The 19,974-nt window shown below is 39.3% G+C and overlaps 1 protein-coding gene across 4 annotated transcripts in view; it reads left to right on the top strand.

Moving 5' to 3' along the window:
* The window catches only part of LOC100551345 (diacylglycerol kinase iota), a 175,368-nt gene that overhangs the window by 125,938 nt on the left and 29,456 nt on the right, over window positions 1–19,974 (top strand). For all 4 annotated transcript variants that reach the window (XM_085229072.1, XM_085229054.1, XM_085229062.1 and 1 more), the window contains one exon: window positions 13,385–13,410. In XM_085229072.1, coding sequence (XP_085085198.1) covers window positions 13,385–13,410 — 26 coding nt within the window. The remainder of the gene's footprint in view (window positions 1–13,384; window positions 13,411–19,974) is intronic.

The following is a 19,974-nucleotide window of genomic DNA, read 5'->3' on the forward strand; positions in this document are numbered from 1 at the left end:
TTCTTCCCCTACCCTTTTCAAAGACTCTTTGATGTGTGACTGATTGATAAGTGGACTGCAAAACCATGAAAATCAGCATCTTGATGCAGTAGCCAGGAGCTGGGGCATGTCATATCTTAAAAGGAACATCAAACCACTGTCAAAGGTGCATAAAGCACTAGTGGGAGGATAGTTTCTTGTAATGCTGGTGCTTGATCTTGAAAACAGCCAAGTATTCTGGACTGGCTCCACTGAAACATGTAATTGCACTCTTCCTTTGAACATGAGTGGATTCATTGTTGATTTATCCTGTGATCTAATGGTGCAGTGAAGTGGGCACGACCATTGCTTCAGAGCCTATTTCATGCATTCATTATTAGCCATTTCTCTTTCTAGTTATGTGTTTGTCAACTTATTATATGACGAGAGAGAGAAAATAAAAAACAAACAAGCAACACAACTACACACAAAAAGTAACTGTTCCTTGTTAGATGTTTAATCTGTCTTTAAATTGAAATAACTAATTTTCCCATTGTTACATTGTTATATTGCCATTGTTACAGCAGTAATAACCACTCTTCTAGTATCTGACCATTCTGCATACATAAAGGTAACGTTATTCCAAAGCTGCTAGATGCACTGTAAGAACTGAGTGCATAGCTTGTGAAGGGTGGATGAAGGTTGGCCAGAGTGCCATCTGGCCCTGTCAGAGAGAGGAAGAAAAAACACTTATAGGGGCTGGAAGCCCTTTACACTAAATAGACATTAATTAGCTAGCAATATCACCCAGGCACTGCTTTATGAGGCAATAATAACTTAGTTCATGAGAGGGAATCAGAAAAAGGCTGACTGCCAAGTGTTTTAACTCAACCACAAAAATCAGATAATTGCCCAGAAAATCAGTGCTATTGTACAGATGTTAGAAGATGTTTGTTATTTTTTTTTAAAAGTGAAATCTTTGTGTGGTACAAGGGGAGAAGAACATCAGGGATCAAAGCTTGCATACAGAAAGGAAAAGGAATGCTCATGTAGTAGAAGTCAAGAAAATATTGAAGCCCCTTGTATTTCAACATGTTGCGCAGGAGCTGCCTAGTGATACTGAACTTTGAAGGTTGAGAAGTTGATGAAGGATTGAAAGAATCCAAGTGTTTCTTCAAAACTTTTGCACTGGAAAACTCAGTGCCAGCTCTTAAATAAGCAAAGAAGTCTGTTTTGGTGTGTTTTGGTAGTAAAATCTGGATTAGTTCAGATTTAGTTTACAAGCTTAAGCTATATAAGTAAAATACATGTCTTAACTGCCTATTTGTACAGCTGTATAAACGTCCTTTCCCAGACATTACATGAGTAGTGATTACTTTTGAGCAAGTCTTGTTTGTGAGACAGCATAGGTCATATCTTACTTTCACCGTATGCTTGTATAGTCCTTAAAATAGAATTATTAATTAACAAAAAGCAGTGCCCATTTGTGCTCAACTGCATTTTCTTTCCCTTATTTTGTCTTAAACACTTTTACAAATAGCTTGTAAGGCATCATTCTTGCTACCTTAAAAAGGAGCATGAGAAAGACTTGCCTAAATTGGCTCTCCAGGTCTTGCAAGAAAATTGGTATTAAAAATGATCTTAGTAAAAGGAAGGATAAGAACTCAAACAAGAGAAAATATGATGTAATGTTTCAGGGACAAGTAAATATGTGTTAAATAAGAATAGTACTTCGAAAATGTGTAGAAAAAAAAGGAATTATAAGTATGTAGCAAGTGGATAAGAAATTGTTTTGAGTGAAAGCAAAGTTCCTCACTGAGATTGAGCGGTAAAAACTGATGCACCTCAGTGAGAGACTGGTCTTGTATTATGAAAGCTCTCATTATTGTCAATGTAATGCAGTCATAGTAGTTAAAATCTTGCTTATGTTCTAGATGGAAGCTAAAAATTATCTATCATTAGGAAGCCTTTTCTTCACTTGCTTCTGTAAACTTTCCCTTACTCTCATTTCTGGAGCACTTCTTGACAAAGAAGACACCTGTTAATTGTTTTATTCTCTTGGGCCCAGACACTGGGAATAGAGAATTTCATGTATTCAGAAACCGTTAAGAGCATGAGGAAATCCTGGCATTTTGCTCTGACATCTGAGGAGACAGAAACAGGACTGGGGAAATTGTCACCACATATCAACAGCAAGGTCTCCTTGGAGCCTTCTCTTCTCCTGAGGAAGAACAAGCCCAGTTCCCTCAATATTTCTTCATAGGAGAGATGCTTCAGCCCTCTGGATCATCTTTGTGACCTCTGCAAACAGTCAAAATCAGATGACTCTGAAAAATGTTTAACATGAACTTCTAGCAATTTCTTCTTTTAAGTGATTGAACTCATTTAATTACCACTTCCCTCATTCATTAGCAGGATTTGATGTCACTGCTGCCAAAGTCTAGCTGCACTTATACATAACTGGGATATAGAAAAGTCATATTTGTTACTTATTAAAATTTCTGCAGCAGTCATTAGTATTTGGTAATACAGATCCTAGACACATTTTCTTGGCAACCCCTTTACCAGTAATACTGAGTTCTAAGACATTGTCTTTTGCTTTTGCCCCTGTTAAGAGTAATTAGGAAAAGAAGAAACTGGAATTTTGATTTGATTTGCCTGTGTAAGACTTTATTTTTGAATGTGAGTGCAGTGGAAATAGCATTTGTTTTCTTCCAGAAGTAAGACTTCAGCTTTTGCTGTTGAGGAGCTGAATTGCAAAAGGGTTTTAACAACAGCCGGCACATTTGAGGAAGCAGATTTGTGTTTCTGCTCCTTCAGTATGTAATGGAAATAGAATAGTACATCCTGTACTGCATCCTATAGTACTTATTACCAAATGAATTTATTTTTCAAAATGTAAATCTCCAGAGTAGATTGGGTGGGAATTTAGCTGCTTCTTTTCACACCCACCTGCCCATAAGCACTTAGAATGAGGGCTCTTAATGACTTTTGTTGCATCTTAACACCTGATGCACAGCTAAAGGTATTTATCCTGCTGACAAATTATTTTGGCAGACAGTGACATGCAAAACATTCCCACACACCATGAGACTACAAATTGGCCTCTTTAGAGAGATCTTGCTTCTTGACTGGCAGGCTGCTTTCCAGAAGAGAAGCGCAAGAGGTGCAGCTCTTCTCTTCTCCTTTTGTGACCTTAGGCATGGCTTACACAGGTTCTTGACAAAGGGACCTACTTATCCCAAAGTTGAAAAAATCAGGTACCATCTTACTTGAAAACACTTTCCAAATATTTCCAGTAAATAAGAAGAGGAAAATGAGTTCTCAAGGTGGAATGTAAGTTTTGGAGCGTGTTTAAAGGGTGAAATATATGTTGACAGAGTACAGATAGCTAGGTGCCTCACTTTTAACTTGTTTGCTGTAACAGCTATTAATCTACATTTACTCTCTGGCTGATTGCCAAAGCCAAAATAGAAAAGCTCTGGGGTTTTTTTTGTCCTATTTTCTTGTTACAACTCGTTATGTTTCTTCTTTCCCCTCTTTCTTCCTTCCCTCCCTCCCTTCTTTCTTTTTCTTATTTTTATTTTTACCTTTCACTTCCATTCTGCTTGTTTAATTTAGCCCCTGGAGTGAGAAGCAAAATCTATACTGAGAAATATGGCAGATGCATAGCATGGAAGGCAGAGGAACGTATCAAGACAGTCACTTCCTGTATAATTGTTTTCTGTTTGACTGGGTAAAAGAAAGTGACATTTGATAATTTGATCTTTAGGGCCCACTGCTTTCCTGAGAGCATCAAGTCTGTGGTAAATGTAACTGGCAAGAGAAGGACAGAGGAGAGTGTGGAGCTGATGATTCTACTGTGGGATATGAATATCCCCCTCTTCAGCTTTATGGAGTGGGAATAACAGACCCAGGGCCTCCAGGGACGTACATTACTGACACTGGAAGATGGGCGGGCTAGCTGGGTTTACTTATGTTATACAGAATGACCAATAGAAAGGGTGCCTGTATTTTTCTGAACTTGCTTTGAGCACTCTTAAATATAGGATAGATAACCTCCAGCACTGCAAGCTTCCAGTCCAATAAATGCTGGAAAATAAGTGAACCTTCTTGTTTTAGGTAACATACATGTGTTTATTTCTGTGTACTTGTTACCTATCTGTAAGAGCTGAAGTAAGACAGAAAGAACCATCCAGGTCTCAGATTTATGAGCATTTTGCAGGAAAATCAAACCTGTGTCCATGTTCTCTGTTGCTGCCATAAAGAGTGGCTATTTGCTTGGAGAGGAGACCAGTTCTTAGTGTGCTCTCATTCAGTACTTTTTTCCCCAGCCTTAATGATTCTATGATTCTATGAAATCCAAGACTAATAAGCTTTTAGAGGTTCAGGGCATGGTACTGATCTGTAATGCTGTGAGATGTAACATGTGCATCAAACAACATAGAATGTCCAACCTTTTACACTAAGGCATCTCATAATTTGCATTCAGACTTTATTTATTGATATTCTATTCATATTATTAGGTTTTGGCTTAACAGGTTTGCAGAGATAATTAAAATGTAATTTGGTAAAAACAACCAAACAATTAAACGAAAAAGCTGCTCTAGATCGTCACGCAGAAGTGCTACTTTGGCTTACTTGGCTTACGCTCCAAAAAGTCAAACCTTTGCTAACTTTCTCGAATTCTTCTGTATCTACATGTTCAAATTCAGCTGTAGCTGGAAAACTGGAAGGGCAAGTGTCAAAATACCATACAGAAAAAGCTAGAAAAAAAGCCATGACATAAAAATAGGTCATCTTTTGAGGACTGCAATTTAGTATTTTGGACCCATAAAGTTTGGACTGTTTCGATGACAGTGGGAGCAATATTTTGACATCAATGCTCACTCCAATTAGGGGGGCACTTTTCAGTTTGTCTGGGAATTGCTGAGATTGGGGGAGCCCATACCCCAGGCTGGGTGTTTCAGCATGGCTGCTCTTGTTCTTCTATGTCTTGGATGCAAGTCCTAGGCCCCTGGCTGCAGCTTTATATGTGAGGATGTAGAAGGCTCTGTCTCTTCTTGAAAAGCTGCTGAAGCGTGTTTTGGGTGAGAGGAGAAAATTCTGAAATCTGGAAAGTACTCAAAGGAGTAGGGAGAAAAGTTGTCCCTGCTTGCCTGCTGCTCCTTTGTGCTGCGAAAGAAGCTCTAACACCCAGCTCTTTGTCTCTGTAGCTGAGACTGAGTGAGCATTTAGCAGTTCTGGCACAGATGTGTGTGCCTAAGAGGGAAATACATGAAGAGTGGGGCTGTAGCACATATCCTTGCTGTGGTTCCTGGCAGTGTCAATGGCCATGGGCAAGGAGGGACAGATGGACCTGGCTAAAATATGCCTGCCAAGAACTGAAACCAGAGAGCCAGAAGTGGCTTGGAGCCAGTATAACTCTGACTCCTAGATTCTTGTATCTCTGCCAGGCCTCTAAAAGCGTAGCACAAAAAACCTATCTGAAACTCCTATTACAATGATTTATTCTCCATTACTTACCCCATAGCAGGAGTGTAAAGGGCTCAGCAGATCTGCTCTGCATAGGATTATAGAGGGGTGTGTGTTATGCAAATTAATTGATTTTTTTTTTTAATTAATGGTAAGCAGTGAGGGTTACTTACTGCTTAGCACTTGTGAAAACGAGGCCACTTATTTATGAACATAATCGCATGAGCCTTTTTCTGAGGGATTCTTATGTTTCAGTCTCCCTTCTCTCAAAACCACTAAAGGCAATTTACCAGGAGTCACTGGTTTACTTTGTGGTAGCAAATGCATCACTTAGGGCAGCTTCTAGATTATTTAGAAATCCAAGCTGGCCTGTCATTATTTGGATGCTGTCTCAAGACACCAAACAGCTGATGTGTTTCATCTCCATCCAACCTGAGGGCAAAGCTGGGGGATGTGATTTCTGAACCAGAGTGTAATGAGTGTGCTAGGAGTGTGGCTGCCATGGCTTTTCAGTTATGAAAATGATTCCTTTCTCTGGGTTAAATGAAAGCCATTGCTTTATTTTCACCTTTCCTCCATCCCACTCTGCCAAGATTTGTTGAACAATTGACAGATTAGGTCAGTGAGGATTTTGAAGATTTAGATCAAGACTGGAAATGGAAGAATACCGTTTTGAAGAGTCTTGGATCAGGATCTCTTCAAACTAAATGTCTTACATTCCCCCTGAGGTACTTTGGTGTCATGTGGTGATGAAAGAAACGGGAGGCAAGTATTAAAAAAGAAAATCGACAAACATCCTGGATCACCTTGCAGTGATCCTGATGGTCATCTGGAAATGCCTTCTTTTCAAAGATGCAATCCAGCATTCTTCGGTCGTGTTTTTGATGATAATTCCAAAGAAAAGATATCTATTTCAAGATAAACATATTAGAATGCTTCTCTATTTTCTTATAAATTTTTAAGTCAGTGTTAAGCATGCTTGGATTAAAAATCTGTTCTTTCCTAGTTAAGCAGCAATTCCCAAGGCATTCCTCTGGGTGTCAGTACAACTTCAGGTATAACTGTATTGTGGTGATACAGGCCTGCCTTCTCTCGAAGTCTTTTACAGTGGACAGAGAAATACAGTAGATGTTAAGAGAGAAAAAAAAAAAAAAACAACAAAAACCAAGACACGTAGTGTAGTGAGACAAGATATGAAACAATATGAGGGACAGATGTGCCTGAGACACAAGAAGAGGATACATCAGAGCTGCCCTGGTTTTCCTATGAAGCACCAGACCACCTGAGTTGCTGGGCTAGTCACGAATTTATGTGCAGGTATCATAGAATCATAGAATCACAAGGTTGGAAAAGACCTACAAGATCATCTAGTCCAACTGTCCTCCCATTACCACTGCTACCACAGGCTACTAAACCATATCTCATAGCTCCTCATCCAGACATCTAGACACAGGTAGAGACAGGCTGTAGGAGGAAGCTACAGGGATGCCTGGAAAACTGCTGATCTTTGCCCTTAATGGAATTAGAAAAAAAATTAGACTCTCCAGACTGTTGGTACAGATTGACAGGATATGTCTGAATAGAATTCTGTAAAATAATAAGTAACTTGAATGGATTTTTTTAGATTCAGGAAGCACTGCTGGTCAGCATTTTCCCACATGTGAGAGACAGTGTTGCCATTGTCTGAGAGAAATACTTTTTATAAAAGAGTGACAAGAAAAATGGAATATTAATAAAAGAAAGCATTGTAGAGAGACTTATAAAATTGTAAAAAATGTGTTGGAAAGGACCTCTGAAATTTATCTAGCACAACTCTCTATTTGAAATAGGTCCTGTTATAAATCTTCAGACTCTTGTCCAGCTGAGCATTCGATGTCTGCAAGGCTGGATATGTTTGCACAACCTGTATCCCTCTTTGGTCATCCACATAATGTTTTTCCTAACATCCAGTCTGAATTTCCTGTGTTCCAGCTTGTGACTGTTGCTTCTCATCCTATCTTTCCTCCTCCTTTTTACTTCAGAAAGGCCCTGGCCCTGTATTCTTTATACCTTTGCATTAGATAGTTTAAGGCAATAAGATTTCCCCTGAGTCTCCTTACTGCATGACTCCAGTACCCTCAGCCACCTCTGATGTGCCCTCACATCTCTGCGACCCTTCGAGTTCAGTTTGTCAATGTCTGTCTTATTCTGGGAAGTCCCAGCCTTGGTACAAAACACCAGGTACAGTCTCGGAGAGTAGAGGCGAAAATTCCTTTTCATTTACTTTATGTTTATACTGTTGTGAATACAACCCAATACACAGTTAGCTTTCATTCAGTGTGTGGTGACACATTGGAACATGTTGCCCAGAAAGGTTGTGGATACCCCATCCCTGGAGATGTGCAAGGCCAGAAGGTCTGATGGTTGGTGACTTTGTTCACAGCACGGCGGTTGAAACTAGGTTATCTTTGAGGTCCTTTTCAACCCAGGCCATTCTGTGATTCTGTTAGATGATTCTATGATTGTTGTGAAGGCATGCTGTTGATTGACATTCAACTTGTAGGCAACTAACAACCTACACTTTGTTAGGAAATGCTGGTTGGCCCCCAGACTGTCCCATTGAATGAGTTTGCTTCTCTCCAGGTTTAGAACTTTCTATTTGCCTTTGTTTAACTTGCTAACTTGTTTCTCCTGCCTACATGAGACATTTAGAATTGGGCATGTGTAGTTTGAAAGTGGAAGGCTGGAGCTCTCAGTAATTTCTAGACTTGTATTTTCTGTCAAGTGCCATGGCAGAAAATAGTGGCAGCTAGGCTGAATGTTATATTTAACTTTTATTGGGCTTCTCCAAGTAAGAGATGCTGAGAAAGCAGGAAAACAAGTTGTTCTGCTTTTCTGCCAGGAAGATACAAGTCACAGTTTGCAGCTGCAGGGAATTTGCCAGTCCCAGTGGTTTTGATGCAGTTTGCTGAATGAGGGAGTTTCCTCACCTTTAAAAAAAAAAAAAAAAAAAAAAAAAAAAATTAATGTGCTAAGACTTATCTTTCATTCCAATCAGAGAATATGTGAATAAATCTCTACAAGAATGCTATTTTCAGTTCTGAAGAGATGAACACACAAAATGAGGAGAAGCAGATTTAATCTAAAAGCTCTTTCTCTCCATTGCTCACAGGCAGGTATGTGAATGAGAAAGTTTGCAAAAATACATTGCTTGAGCTGGGAAAAAGACGAATGGTCATAAAACCCAGCAAAATTGCTGCATGTGGATTGTTATTTGGCCTTTAAATTCTAAATGGCTCTTTTTAAATAGGCCTAGTGCAGATGGTTTCTGCTAAAGGTTTATTGATTAAAACAGCAACTTCACATCAACTCCGGATTTGTTTCTCCAGAGGCTTTTGTCTTCATGAATAATGTACCCATTTGCTGAAATTTTGTTAGAATTCGTCTGCTGGAGGTTGGGTGTGTTTTTTGGATTTTGGAAGCCTTTGTTGACCAGGCACAAAACTGTGATAGCCCCCTGACCTGCCTTGCTTAGAAATGAATATTTCTTCCTCCACCCTTCCAGTACTGAATAAATCTAGTGCTTGCACACTGGGGAATGTACTGGGAAGCAACTCCTAGTATTTGGCAGTTTGGGGTAGGCTTTCATGATACAGAAAACTGTCTTGTCTGCACTAGGGATTAGACCTTTGCCAGCAATAGATCTAAACACTGAAAGAGTGAGCAGAAAAATTTCAGTGAGCTTTGGATCAGTCTCTGAACTCTGAGGCACAGTGCTGTTTTAGGAGGACTGTCTATGCCTTCAGTACCCTGAGTCTTCCCATTTCTTGGAAGCATCTCATGAATGTTTAGGGAATTAGAATGATTAGGGCCTTTTTTCATTATCAGGCTTTTTTGAGCATAAGCTAAGTTGCTGGAATATACTTGTGCACCTTGTGTAAGGACAAAGTATAGTGCTTTGCTTTTGTAAGTCATAGTAGACCAGGCAACATGCAGCTTCTATTGTAGACTGAGGCTTGCAGGTGTTAATATCTCTTCTGAGTAGAACTTCATGCTCTACAACAGGAGAACACTGCAGGATCTGTAGCAAAAGGAGGGATATGAACAGCATGAAAAGGTAGCAACATGCTTTCTTCCTCATTCTTTCTGATCCTCTTCCCGGTTGTTGTAGTAAGATTTGTATTCTCTTCAATTAATCAGTACAGCAAAAACTCTTCATAAAGCACCAGCAAACTCAGGACAGAGAAATTGGATTGATACTTTTTGGTGAAAACATTTGAAATTGGGCTTCCCTTTCACTTTTACGTATGGGAAAGAGCAATACTGATAGAAGAACATAAGAATTCTGAAAATGTAGCCTGTCATAGACATATGGACCTCTTTAGTCTCTTTCGGGGAAAGGCTGGTAGTGGTGATGATGAACCTACAAGTTAGTTTTGGCAGCACTGTTAATTTTCCAGCAAGAGAAGAGCATAAACAAGTAACTGTTGTTGATGTCAAAAAAATAAGCAGTTCCATTCCGAAGTGTCCAAGATCAGGATATTGCAGTGCCAGATCCTTTTCCTGAAGGTTGAACTAAATGGAAGTCTCTTCTTGATTTAATTTGCAAAGTGTATTGACCCAGGTGGGGACACAGATCTTGACAGCATGTTAGTTCTTCTAAAGTACCTCTGATTTGTCTCTACTTTTTATAAGACATGGAAGTTGTGAACGATGGCTTGCCTCTTTGTGGCTGTAAAGCACATAGCTATAATCATTCTCAGAGGGCAGCTGATAGGAGCTAGCTAGACACTTCCTATGTGGATGTTAGCAGCTTGGAATCCACCGTTCTCAGGGCACCCATTTGGTGACCATTGCTGCCACAGTATATCCCTCACACTTCTTAAAGAACTGAAAAAAAGATGTGTGACCAGAAATATGAGCATCCACCAGATTTTTTTGTTGTCAGGTAAGTCCCTTGCGGCTGTGGAGAGACTGGATGTGGTTTAAAGTAGGTCATTATGCTTTCTTTTTTTCATTTCCTTCCTCCCTCTCATAAGAATGGGGTAGACCAAACAATGCATAAAGTGCCCAACACTAACAAAGTGGACTTTAAAAGAAGTCAGCAGTTCTTCACTTCCTTACACTATAGTTACAGGCAAGACTCCTGTTGGAGTAGTTAGAACAGTGCTTGAATGGTTTGGAAAATTCCATCCTCTGCTTAAATGAATGGCCTGAAATTACACAAAATTGTTGAAAGTCCTTTCCTCTGTGTCAAAATACTCCTTCTGTGAGTAGTGGAATAAAGGAAGTCTAATTTATTGTCTTTGGTCCTCTGGTATCTCAAATTGTAGAAGCTCTTGTTGAGGTTTTCGTGTTACTGAGATATTCAGAACCTTTCTTTGTGTCTTCACAGCTACCTCAGAAAGTTTGACCTCCTGCTATTGCCTCTCCTTATGAAAGCAGTAATTGGATCTCCACCTCCTCTGTTAATAATGCGGGAAATCAGCCAACAGGCTCAAACTTTATTAGTGTGAGGCAGAGATATGCATACATAATCACAGCATCTTGTGTACATAAACCTTATTTTCTCAAGATACCAGCCTATGCAGCCTCAAAAGATGCCCGATGAAGCCTGACAAATGAAAACACTGCTAGTAGCAACAGTAGTACCTATCAGATTTCTCACTGTTTAACCACTAAGTTCAAAGCATGCAAATAACGAGCATGGGATTCGTAGTTTGCAAAGTACATACTAATTTGGGGCACATTAAATGTGCACAAACCTATTTTTTATTGCACACTTCAATGTTTTAATTGAGAAGGTGGTGATGGTGGTGTGATGGTATCTCTTGTTGATTTTTTAAGGAGCTACTAACATCTGCTTTACAAGGTATAATGAAGAGCTAAATTATGGGATAAGCCAAATGTTTATTTTATTGTTTCAAATAAAAGTCTAAAAGGTGATGAAACTGTGCAATTAAGAAATGAAGCCAAGGAATAAATTCGGCTGTTACAGTGAGATACTTTGTTAGAAATAGGTGGAGTGCCAAGATACTTCGGCTAAGGACCCTGGCATGATTCTTGCATGTAAAAATTATCTTTAAAAACCTAAATAATCACACCTTTTGATATGGCCATTTTTACATGGTATAACCTTTTCAGAAATGCTGCGTTGAGTTTTGACCTTCAGAAGGGCTTCTGGTGGGGACTGACATGCTGATGAAAGCTGTGGAACAGTCCTAATGATGACTACTAATCCTCTGAGTTGCCTTAATTTTTACCGTATTTCCACAGACGTAGATGAAGTTGAAGGGCATAGCTGGTTTGGCTGACAGCAGAGCAGGATACATGCTTAGGATGTGCAGCAGCAATCAGAGAATTTAATGGCAATAGTGGATTAATTAATTCCGATCCATACAGATACATTGGCTTCTAGCACAGTCAGAATCTTAATTAGGCAATCATATTTTTCCTTTCACAGTGACCATCGCTCCAGCTGTGCTGTAACTCTTTTGTCTCTTTCTGTTTGAATGTTTCTCTTCCTAAAAATACAGATTTGCATACCTCGTTAGGAAACCTCCCTTTTCTTTCCATCTTTCCTTTCTGCATCCACAAATTTGAGTATCTGTTTCTGATGTCCTATATAATCCCTCAACCTTACTTTTCAATCTTGTGATATGGACTATCCTCAGTTCCTTTATTCCTTTAAATCCAGGATTCCTAACCCTTTGCTTTCCCTCTAGCCCCTGCTGACTCTGTTAAATATGTACGTTCTTTGCCTCTTTGTTCCTAGTGTACTTTAACTTCTTTGCTCTGGTTGCTTTTCTAATGTCAACTTTGATCTGCTTGCTGGCAATACTAACATTTTCTTTAGTAATTTGTTTTTTTTTGTACTTTGATGCAAAAATTAAGTACGTATTGCAACAGAAGTGAGAGTTGGTCCATTCACTACAGGAATAAACTCATTGTTATCTGTGTGGGAAGGCTATACATGATGTTGAAAATCATCATCAGGGAGCTGATGGGGCAGTGTTCCAATCAATCCACTGTGTGCTGTCGTCTGGGTCTCAATCAGCAAAGCACAGCACAGATTTGGCTGTAGAATTAGCCCAGTTTTGCTAAGCCAAGCTACTGCAGCAAAGACAAAAATGAAAGGCCAATACTTTACACCTCTTTATGTTCCTTTGCCATGGGTACTCGGCAGCATGATGAGTGAGATCTTTAGCTATGGGAGCTGTGAATCCCATCCCTGGGATTCAGTGGGGACATTCTGTTTATCAGCACTGAGTTGTCCCTCATGTTTTATAACCCCTTGCTCTTGGAGTATTACCAGAGGTTTAGACTACTGGTAGGATAGCCTATAACATGTTGCTGCTTTTGCTGCTGTGGTTTTGTTGCTTTTCACTGTCCAGACACTGTTGTGTTTTTTTTTAACCTTGATTTTTTTTTTTGTTCCATTTATGTTGCTTTTGTGAAAGTGCCATTATTATGAATTTCTTAATTCCAATTAATGTTTTATACTCTACATCACACTGACTCATGATAAAAATGGCCTTAGTAGTTGTGAGTTCCTCCGAAGCTACCCTTTCTCCATTGTCTCTAGCTGGGAGGGTTCTTCCTGGCCCACACTTAACTATTGTCCATTTGATAATCTTTGGAGGATCAGGATCAGAAGTAGCATGAGCTATTTCTGACAGTAATAGTAGTAAAGTTCTTTGCCAAGTACCCATAGAAACTTGTGGCATGAGACCACAGCCTTATGAATGTGGTTCCATATGGCCACTCTTGTTTGCAGGACCTGCTGCTAGAGAAGGTCTCTGCACTTTCTGCTCCCTTTTTTTTCTTAGCTACCTTACAATTTCTCCTTTGAAATAAGCTCAAGAATAAAACCTTTCAATTCCTCCATATCTCATTTCCCATAGAGCCTTTTGAAACTCATCTGTGACCTTTTCATGGCAAAGGTTGACTGGACTTTGTTGTTTTATTTCAGGTCACCAGTTTCTTCAGAAGATCAAGGTAAGATCTACTTTATACATACAAACAGCATATAAAAATTAGATTCAATGACTTGCTAGGAAGCTCTGTTTATAAAGTAACTTTATAAAATGAAAGTTTGATCTTACTCACATGTTGTTCACATCTGGACATCAAGTGCTTGTTTATGTAGTTGGAGCTGTCAGAAGCTAAGGTTATGCTGAGGAATTTGTAAAATGAATCTTGCCCAAGCAAACTGGTAGTTGTTGCAATTTATTCATGTAAATGTATGGACTCAAGAGGAGTTACGGGATATATGTTTGTTTGGCTTGTGGGGTGACTAGTTAGGTAGCAGCCTACATTGCCTTTGGCAACAGCCAAGATCTTTTAAATCCAGGATAGTGGCTGTCAAACATACCATCATTAATAAATTCCTTTCCATCTCCTCAATGTATAATTTCTTAGTCAAGGTTATAGAAATAGAAAAGAGGTTAAACCAAAGATCCGTCTAGCCTGTCTAGCTCATTCTTCCTGTCTGATCGTAGTAGATCCCCTGAAAAATAAGAGCAGGAAGGTGACAGAAGCATACAGTTTGACTTTTGGTGTACCTACCCTATCTGCCTCTAGTGATTTGCAGCACACTGACCTCGTGAATCAAAGAGAGCTTTCTTATTTAATAGCTTATCTGCTTTTTACCATGACCGCAGCTTTTTAATACAAAATACTAGACACCTATGGCATGCTAACAGTAGTCCCCATTTCTCCAACCCTCAGAAGAAATTTAAAAACATCGTTTGGTATACTTTTTCCAAATCTAGACTTAATGTGCTTTGGAGCGCATAAACTTGTTAATGATAAACTACTTTTGCTTTATCATTTCCCTTGTATTTATTTCATTGCCTCATTTTTATCTATTAATAGAGCAACAGACAGTGTATAACATATTTCCTTGTATGTCTTTAAATTTCATTATTTCCTAATGTCATGATGTATTCCTTTGTTCCAATATTTTTATACTGTTATATTCTTTCACAAAATCTTCCTGTTTTCCATCTACCATCTGCTGCCAGGGTCTGGCTTTTTAGGTTTGATAAATATCTCTGAATAGCCCCCTCCTTCTCTCTCTTCAGTTTCTCTTGTAAAAAAATTCTGAAATACAAAGTGAAAGGCCTATGTTTGTTTGACAAATTGCTGACGTGGTAGTGCTATTTATTAGATTATTTTTGTTTTGTTTTGTGACTGTGGCATATCTAGCTAGGTTTGCAAACCGTTTAAATATGTAGGAGCTTCTTTCAAACACAAAAGACTTTCTGTGTCTCAGAAATGGTTTTAAGTTAAGGGAGGGGAGATTTAGGTTGGATGTCAGGGGGAAGTTCTTTATTATGAGAGTGGTGAGGTGATGGAACAGGCTGCCCAGAGAGGTTGTGGATGCCCCGTCCCTGGAGGTGTTCAAGGCCAGATTGGATGGGGCCCTGGGCAGCCTGGTCTAGTATTAAATGGGGAGGTTGGTGGCCCTGCATGTGGCAGGGGGGTTGGAGATTCATGATTCTTGAGGTCCCTTCCAACCTGGGCCATTCTGTGATTCTGTGATTCTGAGAAAGAGGTCCAGTGCCTTGGATTTCCTCTCTCCCACTGTGCCATGTGCAGTCCGTGGTAAATAAGCAAAGTACTAGAAGGAAAATATGACAAAAGTGCTGTAGCATAAGATAGCTTGAACCTAGGTGCTTCTCAGCCCGTTTTAAGCATAATTGAGGAAGCAATTCAAATTATTCTGGAATCCATTATCTAAACACAATTTGGGATGACCCCCAGTGGAGCTGAGAACTCTCTGAACTGCCTGGCTTTTACAATGTTTATGTATATCTCTCCTGCTATATTTTTCTTGGAGTAGAGATCCAATAATTAATTTTAAGACTCTTATTTTCATTAATAATCAGTATTCTACCATGTATTCAACATATTAAACGTTAAATATTTATTACCTCACTGGCATCACTCTCTGTCCTTTCTTTCTGCTGCTCTTTCCTATTATTGGACAACTTTCTAGTGATGATTTTCTGATGGTGTTATGTGTTGGCCATTGCTGAGAAAAGACTTTCTACAATCTTGTGCATTCACTTGCTATTTGGTTCTTTTTTTTTTTTTTTTTTTTTTCTTCTTTAATCTTTGGGATCCTTTCTTCTTTTTATCTTTTTTCCTTTTTTCCTTTTTTTTCCCTGACTTTCTTTCTTTCTTTTCCATTATTTTTACAGCCCTTTTCAAATGTCTCTTTTCCCTTGTCCATGGTCTTCTTGCTGCATTGTGAATATGTTCTTGCATTGTGCTCTTCGCTTTGGTTTCTCATTGTTCTTCTCCTCAGTGTCCAGCATGTGCAGCACCTGCTTCTAGTATTAGTTGCCAGAAGCAGCCATAGCACTTGTGGAGTAACGGAGTTGCTACCAGAATTAGCATCTAATGTGAGTGGCACTTCCATTAATCCCTGACAGGACAATGCATTATGCTGAGCTGAAGAGATGGTGAGTCTGAAGCACTGTCTGTCCGTGACTGGACATCTATTGAACAATTGTAACAGTGCACAATACTCCTTGTTATGGACACGTGTTAAAGGCACCTTTATCAGTTACTAAATGGAGCCATTTTAATAGCCTCAGAAAGGGAATCAGTACCACTAGAAACTCTTAAAGATTTTGTCTATGCCTTTGGTACAAGGTACTTAAGACATGAGCATTTAGAGAGTGAAATCCAATTTCTTTCTTTCTTCTTTTTCTCTTAAAACACCAAAACATGTGAAGACCAGGTAGAAAAACTAACTCCCAGTTTCCCTAATTGCCTGACGAAATGAAACCAACAAAGTAAAATGAAAGCATGGTAATTTAGAGAAGGTCTTAGGGTAAAAACCCATGAACCTGGGCTTTTTGCCTTGTTTTCCTCTAGCAGACATGATTTTTGTTGATCAGAATAATTTCTGGCAAGCTTTGCTATGTTAAACTCAATATCTTTTTGCTGCAGTAGATTCCAGATTCATGAGGGAGTAGGGCACAAGTGAGAAATGAGAAATTAGGACAAGAGGCAAATATCAAAAGAGAAATTTTGGAGAAGGTTGGCTATTACATTGTCATAATATGACACAGCGGGTAGAGGTGAAGAGTGATTTTCTGGTTGGAAAGACAAATAGGGACACCCAAAGGTCTTTCAGATTCTGTCAGGGACTGATTTTCTGATAGCCGTCCAGTGTGAATGCCTTATCCTTTAAAGGCATTTTTTTGCAGAGCCAGAAGCACATTGGAAGTGAAAGGGTTTTGAATGATGACCATCAAACTAGCATCTGTTAGAAGACTTTTCCATAGGGATTACTTGGTATAGCATTCAGCAGGAAGCTTGGGGTGAGAAATACAATACTGTGTCTAGAGGCCCCTGTGGGCGAAAGAGAGGTTGTGGCATCTCCTTCTCTGCATATATTCAAAACAACTTGGACGCTTTCCTGTGGAACCTACGCTGGGGAATGTGCTTTATCGGAAACTGGACTAGATGACCTCCAAAGGTCCCTTCCAACCACTACAATCCTGTGATTCTGTGATAAGGAAGGGAGTGACCACGTGTATGCGTGAAAGACAGTGCAGCTTCATTCTATACAGAAAAATGCTTTGCCATCTAGTATTGACACCTCTCTTCTAGACAATGTGCTGTGCATTCGAGTGCTCCAGTGCTGTCTGCCATATTAAAGGGAAGAGGCCTGAACTTATGAAATAAGATGAGTGTGGGAGTCCCAGAAAACAGTACAAAAGCTGAGAACACTTACTGGAAAATGGGGATTTCCTGTTGTCCCTGTTGACCGTGGGAACCTGGGCTTCACTCCATTGACCTTCTTTCTTGTTACTGGACTCAATGACCACTGGTCTTGCTAGCCAGAGTCTGCAAATGAATAGTCTCTTCACAAGTGGGCTTTCAAAATTTATTTATTTATTTATTTATTCTTAAAGTAGGCTTCTATTCTGAATAAAGGGATAACAACTCCAGAGTTGTTGCTGAATCTCTCAGTGCTGGTAGAGTCATTAAAAACAAAACACCAAAAACATCTGTTTTGTAAACCAGATTCCTTCAAAGGAGAGTGATGATGGTTTTGCACATCTCCAACTGAGAAGCTATATTCTTCAGGGTGATGTTGCTGCAATTTACCTTGCAACAAATTAAGATGTCTTGGAATGCTTTCACTGAACAAATCAAAGGCAGTAGTGTAGGGAGGAGGGGCTCTTGACTGCAGGTATTTATTCTGATTAATTAGCCACTTTGAGAAGAAAGCCATCCTGGATAGTGTTTTGAAAGTATGTCTGTGGCCAGCTGAACCAACAGTAGTGTGGGGATCTGATCAGAGTTTGTGTGTTCACATCTCAGCAGAAGGTGGGTTCGATTGAGAGCCATAATACCTATAGCAAGAGAAAGTGTTCTGTGAAAGCACTTCTCTAGGACTGAGGGAGGTCCATTCTCCAAAACTGTTAGAAGATACCTATATCCCATCTCCAATTATATCTAAACAGGCTGAGGGATCAGTAGGCAGCTGGGAAGAAAAGATCTGGCAGATGTAGGTAGTAGGGGAAAACTGAGAAATTTTCTTTCCAGCTTTTCACTGTCTTTATCCCTTTCTCCTTGGAAGGGCATAGGATGAGTGAAAGTGTTGTCTGGACCAGGGCATCAGTTTTCAAGCAGAAGACCTGGGTGACCTAACATTGTACTTCACTCCTGCTTTTTGTTTCTGATAACACAGTGATGCTCCTTGTGGTCAGTTGACCAAAGGTAACTCATTGAAATAACAGAGGAAAAAGAATTCTCTCCATCCACTCAAGAATCTGGCCAGCAAATAAAAGCTTGAACTGACCTTCAGATTGTTTATTCCTACTGTGAAGACCTAACTTTTAATATGAGTTGCTTAGATATTGTTGGACAAAGGCACTGCAGTTAGCCTTGCTGTGGCAAAGACCTGAAGGAATTGCAATAGGAGTATCTGTAACAGTAATGGTCTGCCATGTTATGGGAGGGGGAGGAATAACACTACCCACACTGTTCCTGTTTTTTTTTTTTTTTTTTTTTTTTTGCGGCCCTTTTTTTGTTTTTAAATAAAAAAGTAAATCATTTCTTAATTATTTCACCTAGAACTCCCTTCCTGCCAAACTACTGCCACTCTGTTGATAAAATGTCTGCATTAGTCAGCCACAGTCTTCCCTGCCTTGTGCTTCATCAGAGACATTTTCCTCCACCACATCACTCCTGAAAATGACAGTAATTGTTCCCATCTTGGCTTAAAAATAAAAATGGTGGAAGGCAAAAGGAAATTAAAAAAAGGAATGATGTCTGCCAGATGGTATTTAGTCTATCTGCAACTGCTCTTTGGGTTTTTGGACCATTTACAAAGGAAGCCCTTTCGCCGTATGGTCATCCCTTCCCTTTGTAAAACTAGTTGAGACAGTCTTGCAGGAAATGTTCATCATTAGGATTTGAATACTTCCACTCCTAACTATCAACTGTACTCTCAGCTCAGCACCAGTGCCACATAAACAATTCAGGGTGGACTCTAATTGGCATCAAATTACCTTTAAACTAGTCTGACAGTGCAAATGGGGCCTTAAAGGCAGCTTGGGTGTAATTTACATCTGCTTGAAAGCCTCTTTATCCTTCCAGAGTTTTATGAAGGGACTTCTGTGTAAGTGAGAATTTGGCCTTTCTTTTCCTTTACTGTGTGTGGTTATTTTTACTTTAAAAAAAAAAACAACTTTTTTTTTAAACTTTTTTTTCTTAATCTTTTCTCTAAACAGTGATTTGAAACTGTGTGCTGTTTGAATCTAAAATTCTAAAAAAAAAGGTTTTAATACAAAAACTACCTGAGCAAGGGGTGATTTTTGCATGATAAATTCCTTTGTTTTATTCCCAAATTAGGCAAACAGATGCAGTTAATACTGAGTCAGTTCTTCCCTTTGGATTCGCACAGAATTAGGTAGTTTTGTAGCAAAGGACAACCCAAACTGTTGAGAAGGACTTTTTACCTCTTTGAGCAATCCCAGAAATAGATATTATTGAAGTGTGACTTGTTCAGAGGTCCAGCATGCTTCAAAAGTGTCTCTTAAACCACAGGAGACGGTTTGCTCATACACACGTTTTCCTGTACAGATGGATTAGCTGGAGATGCTTTGCGAAGGCCTTGTGCTGAACAGTCATCAAACTTTTGTGTCTGGCTGCTGTTCAGCTGATGTGCTTCTCAGCTTTTGGTTGTAGCAGATTGTCTGTTTTCTTGATCTCTTAGGAATATTTTGAACTCTCAGGCTCTTTATCTGATTTTCTTTCATGGAAATAGTACTTTGCAGCTCTGCTCTCATGAGCTATATAGAACACTCTTGAAGCCCTGAGATTCCCTAAGAAGTCTGATCTTTTCCCAAAGCTGAAATCCTGTGGGGAAATCTTATTTATCATCTGTTTCTTTAGGATATTGGATAGTGGCAGCAAACAAATACACTTTGGAAAAAGTTTCAAAATCAATCAGTCTCTGCCATAGTCAACAACAATAAAAAACAACCAAACACCAGTACATTGTAGGTTTGAAATCTGTAAACTGAATGC

The sequence above is a fragment of the Meleagris gallopavo genome, chromosome 1 (genome assembly GCF_905368555.1).
Source record: "Meleagris gallopavo chromosome 1, MGAL_WU_HG_1.1, whole genome shotgun sequence".
NCBI lineage: Eukaryota > Metazoa > Chordata > Aves > Galliformes > Phasianidae > Meleagris > Meleagris gallopavo.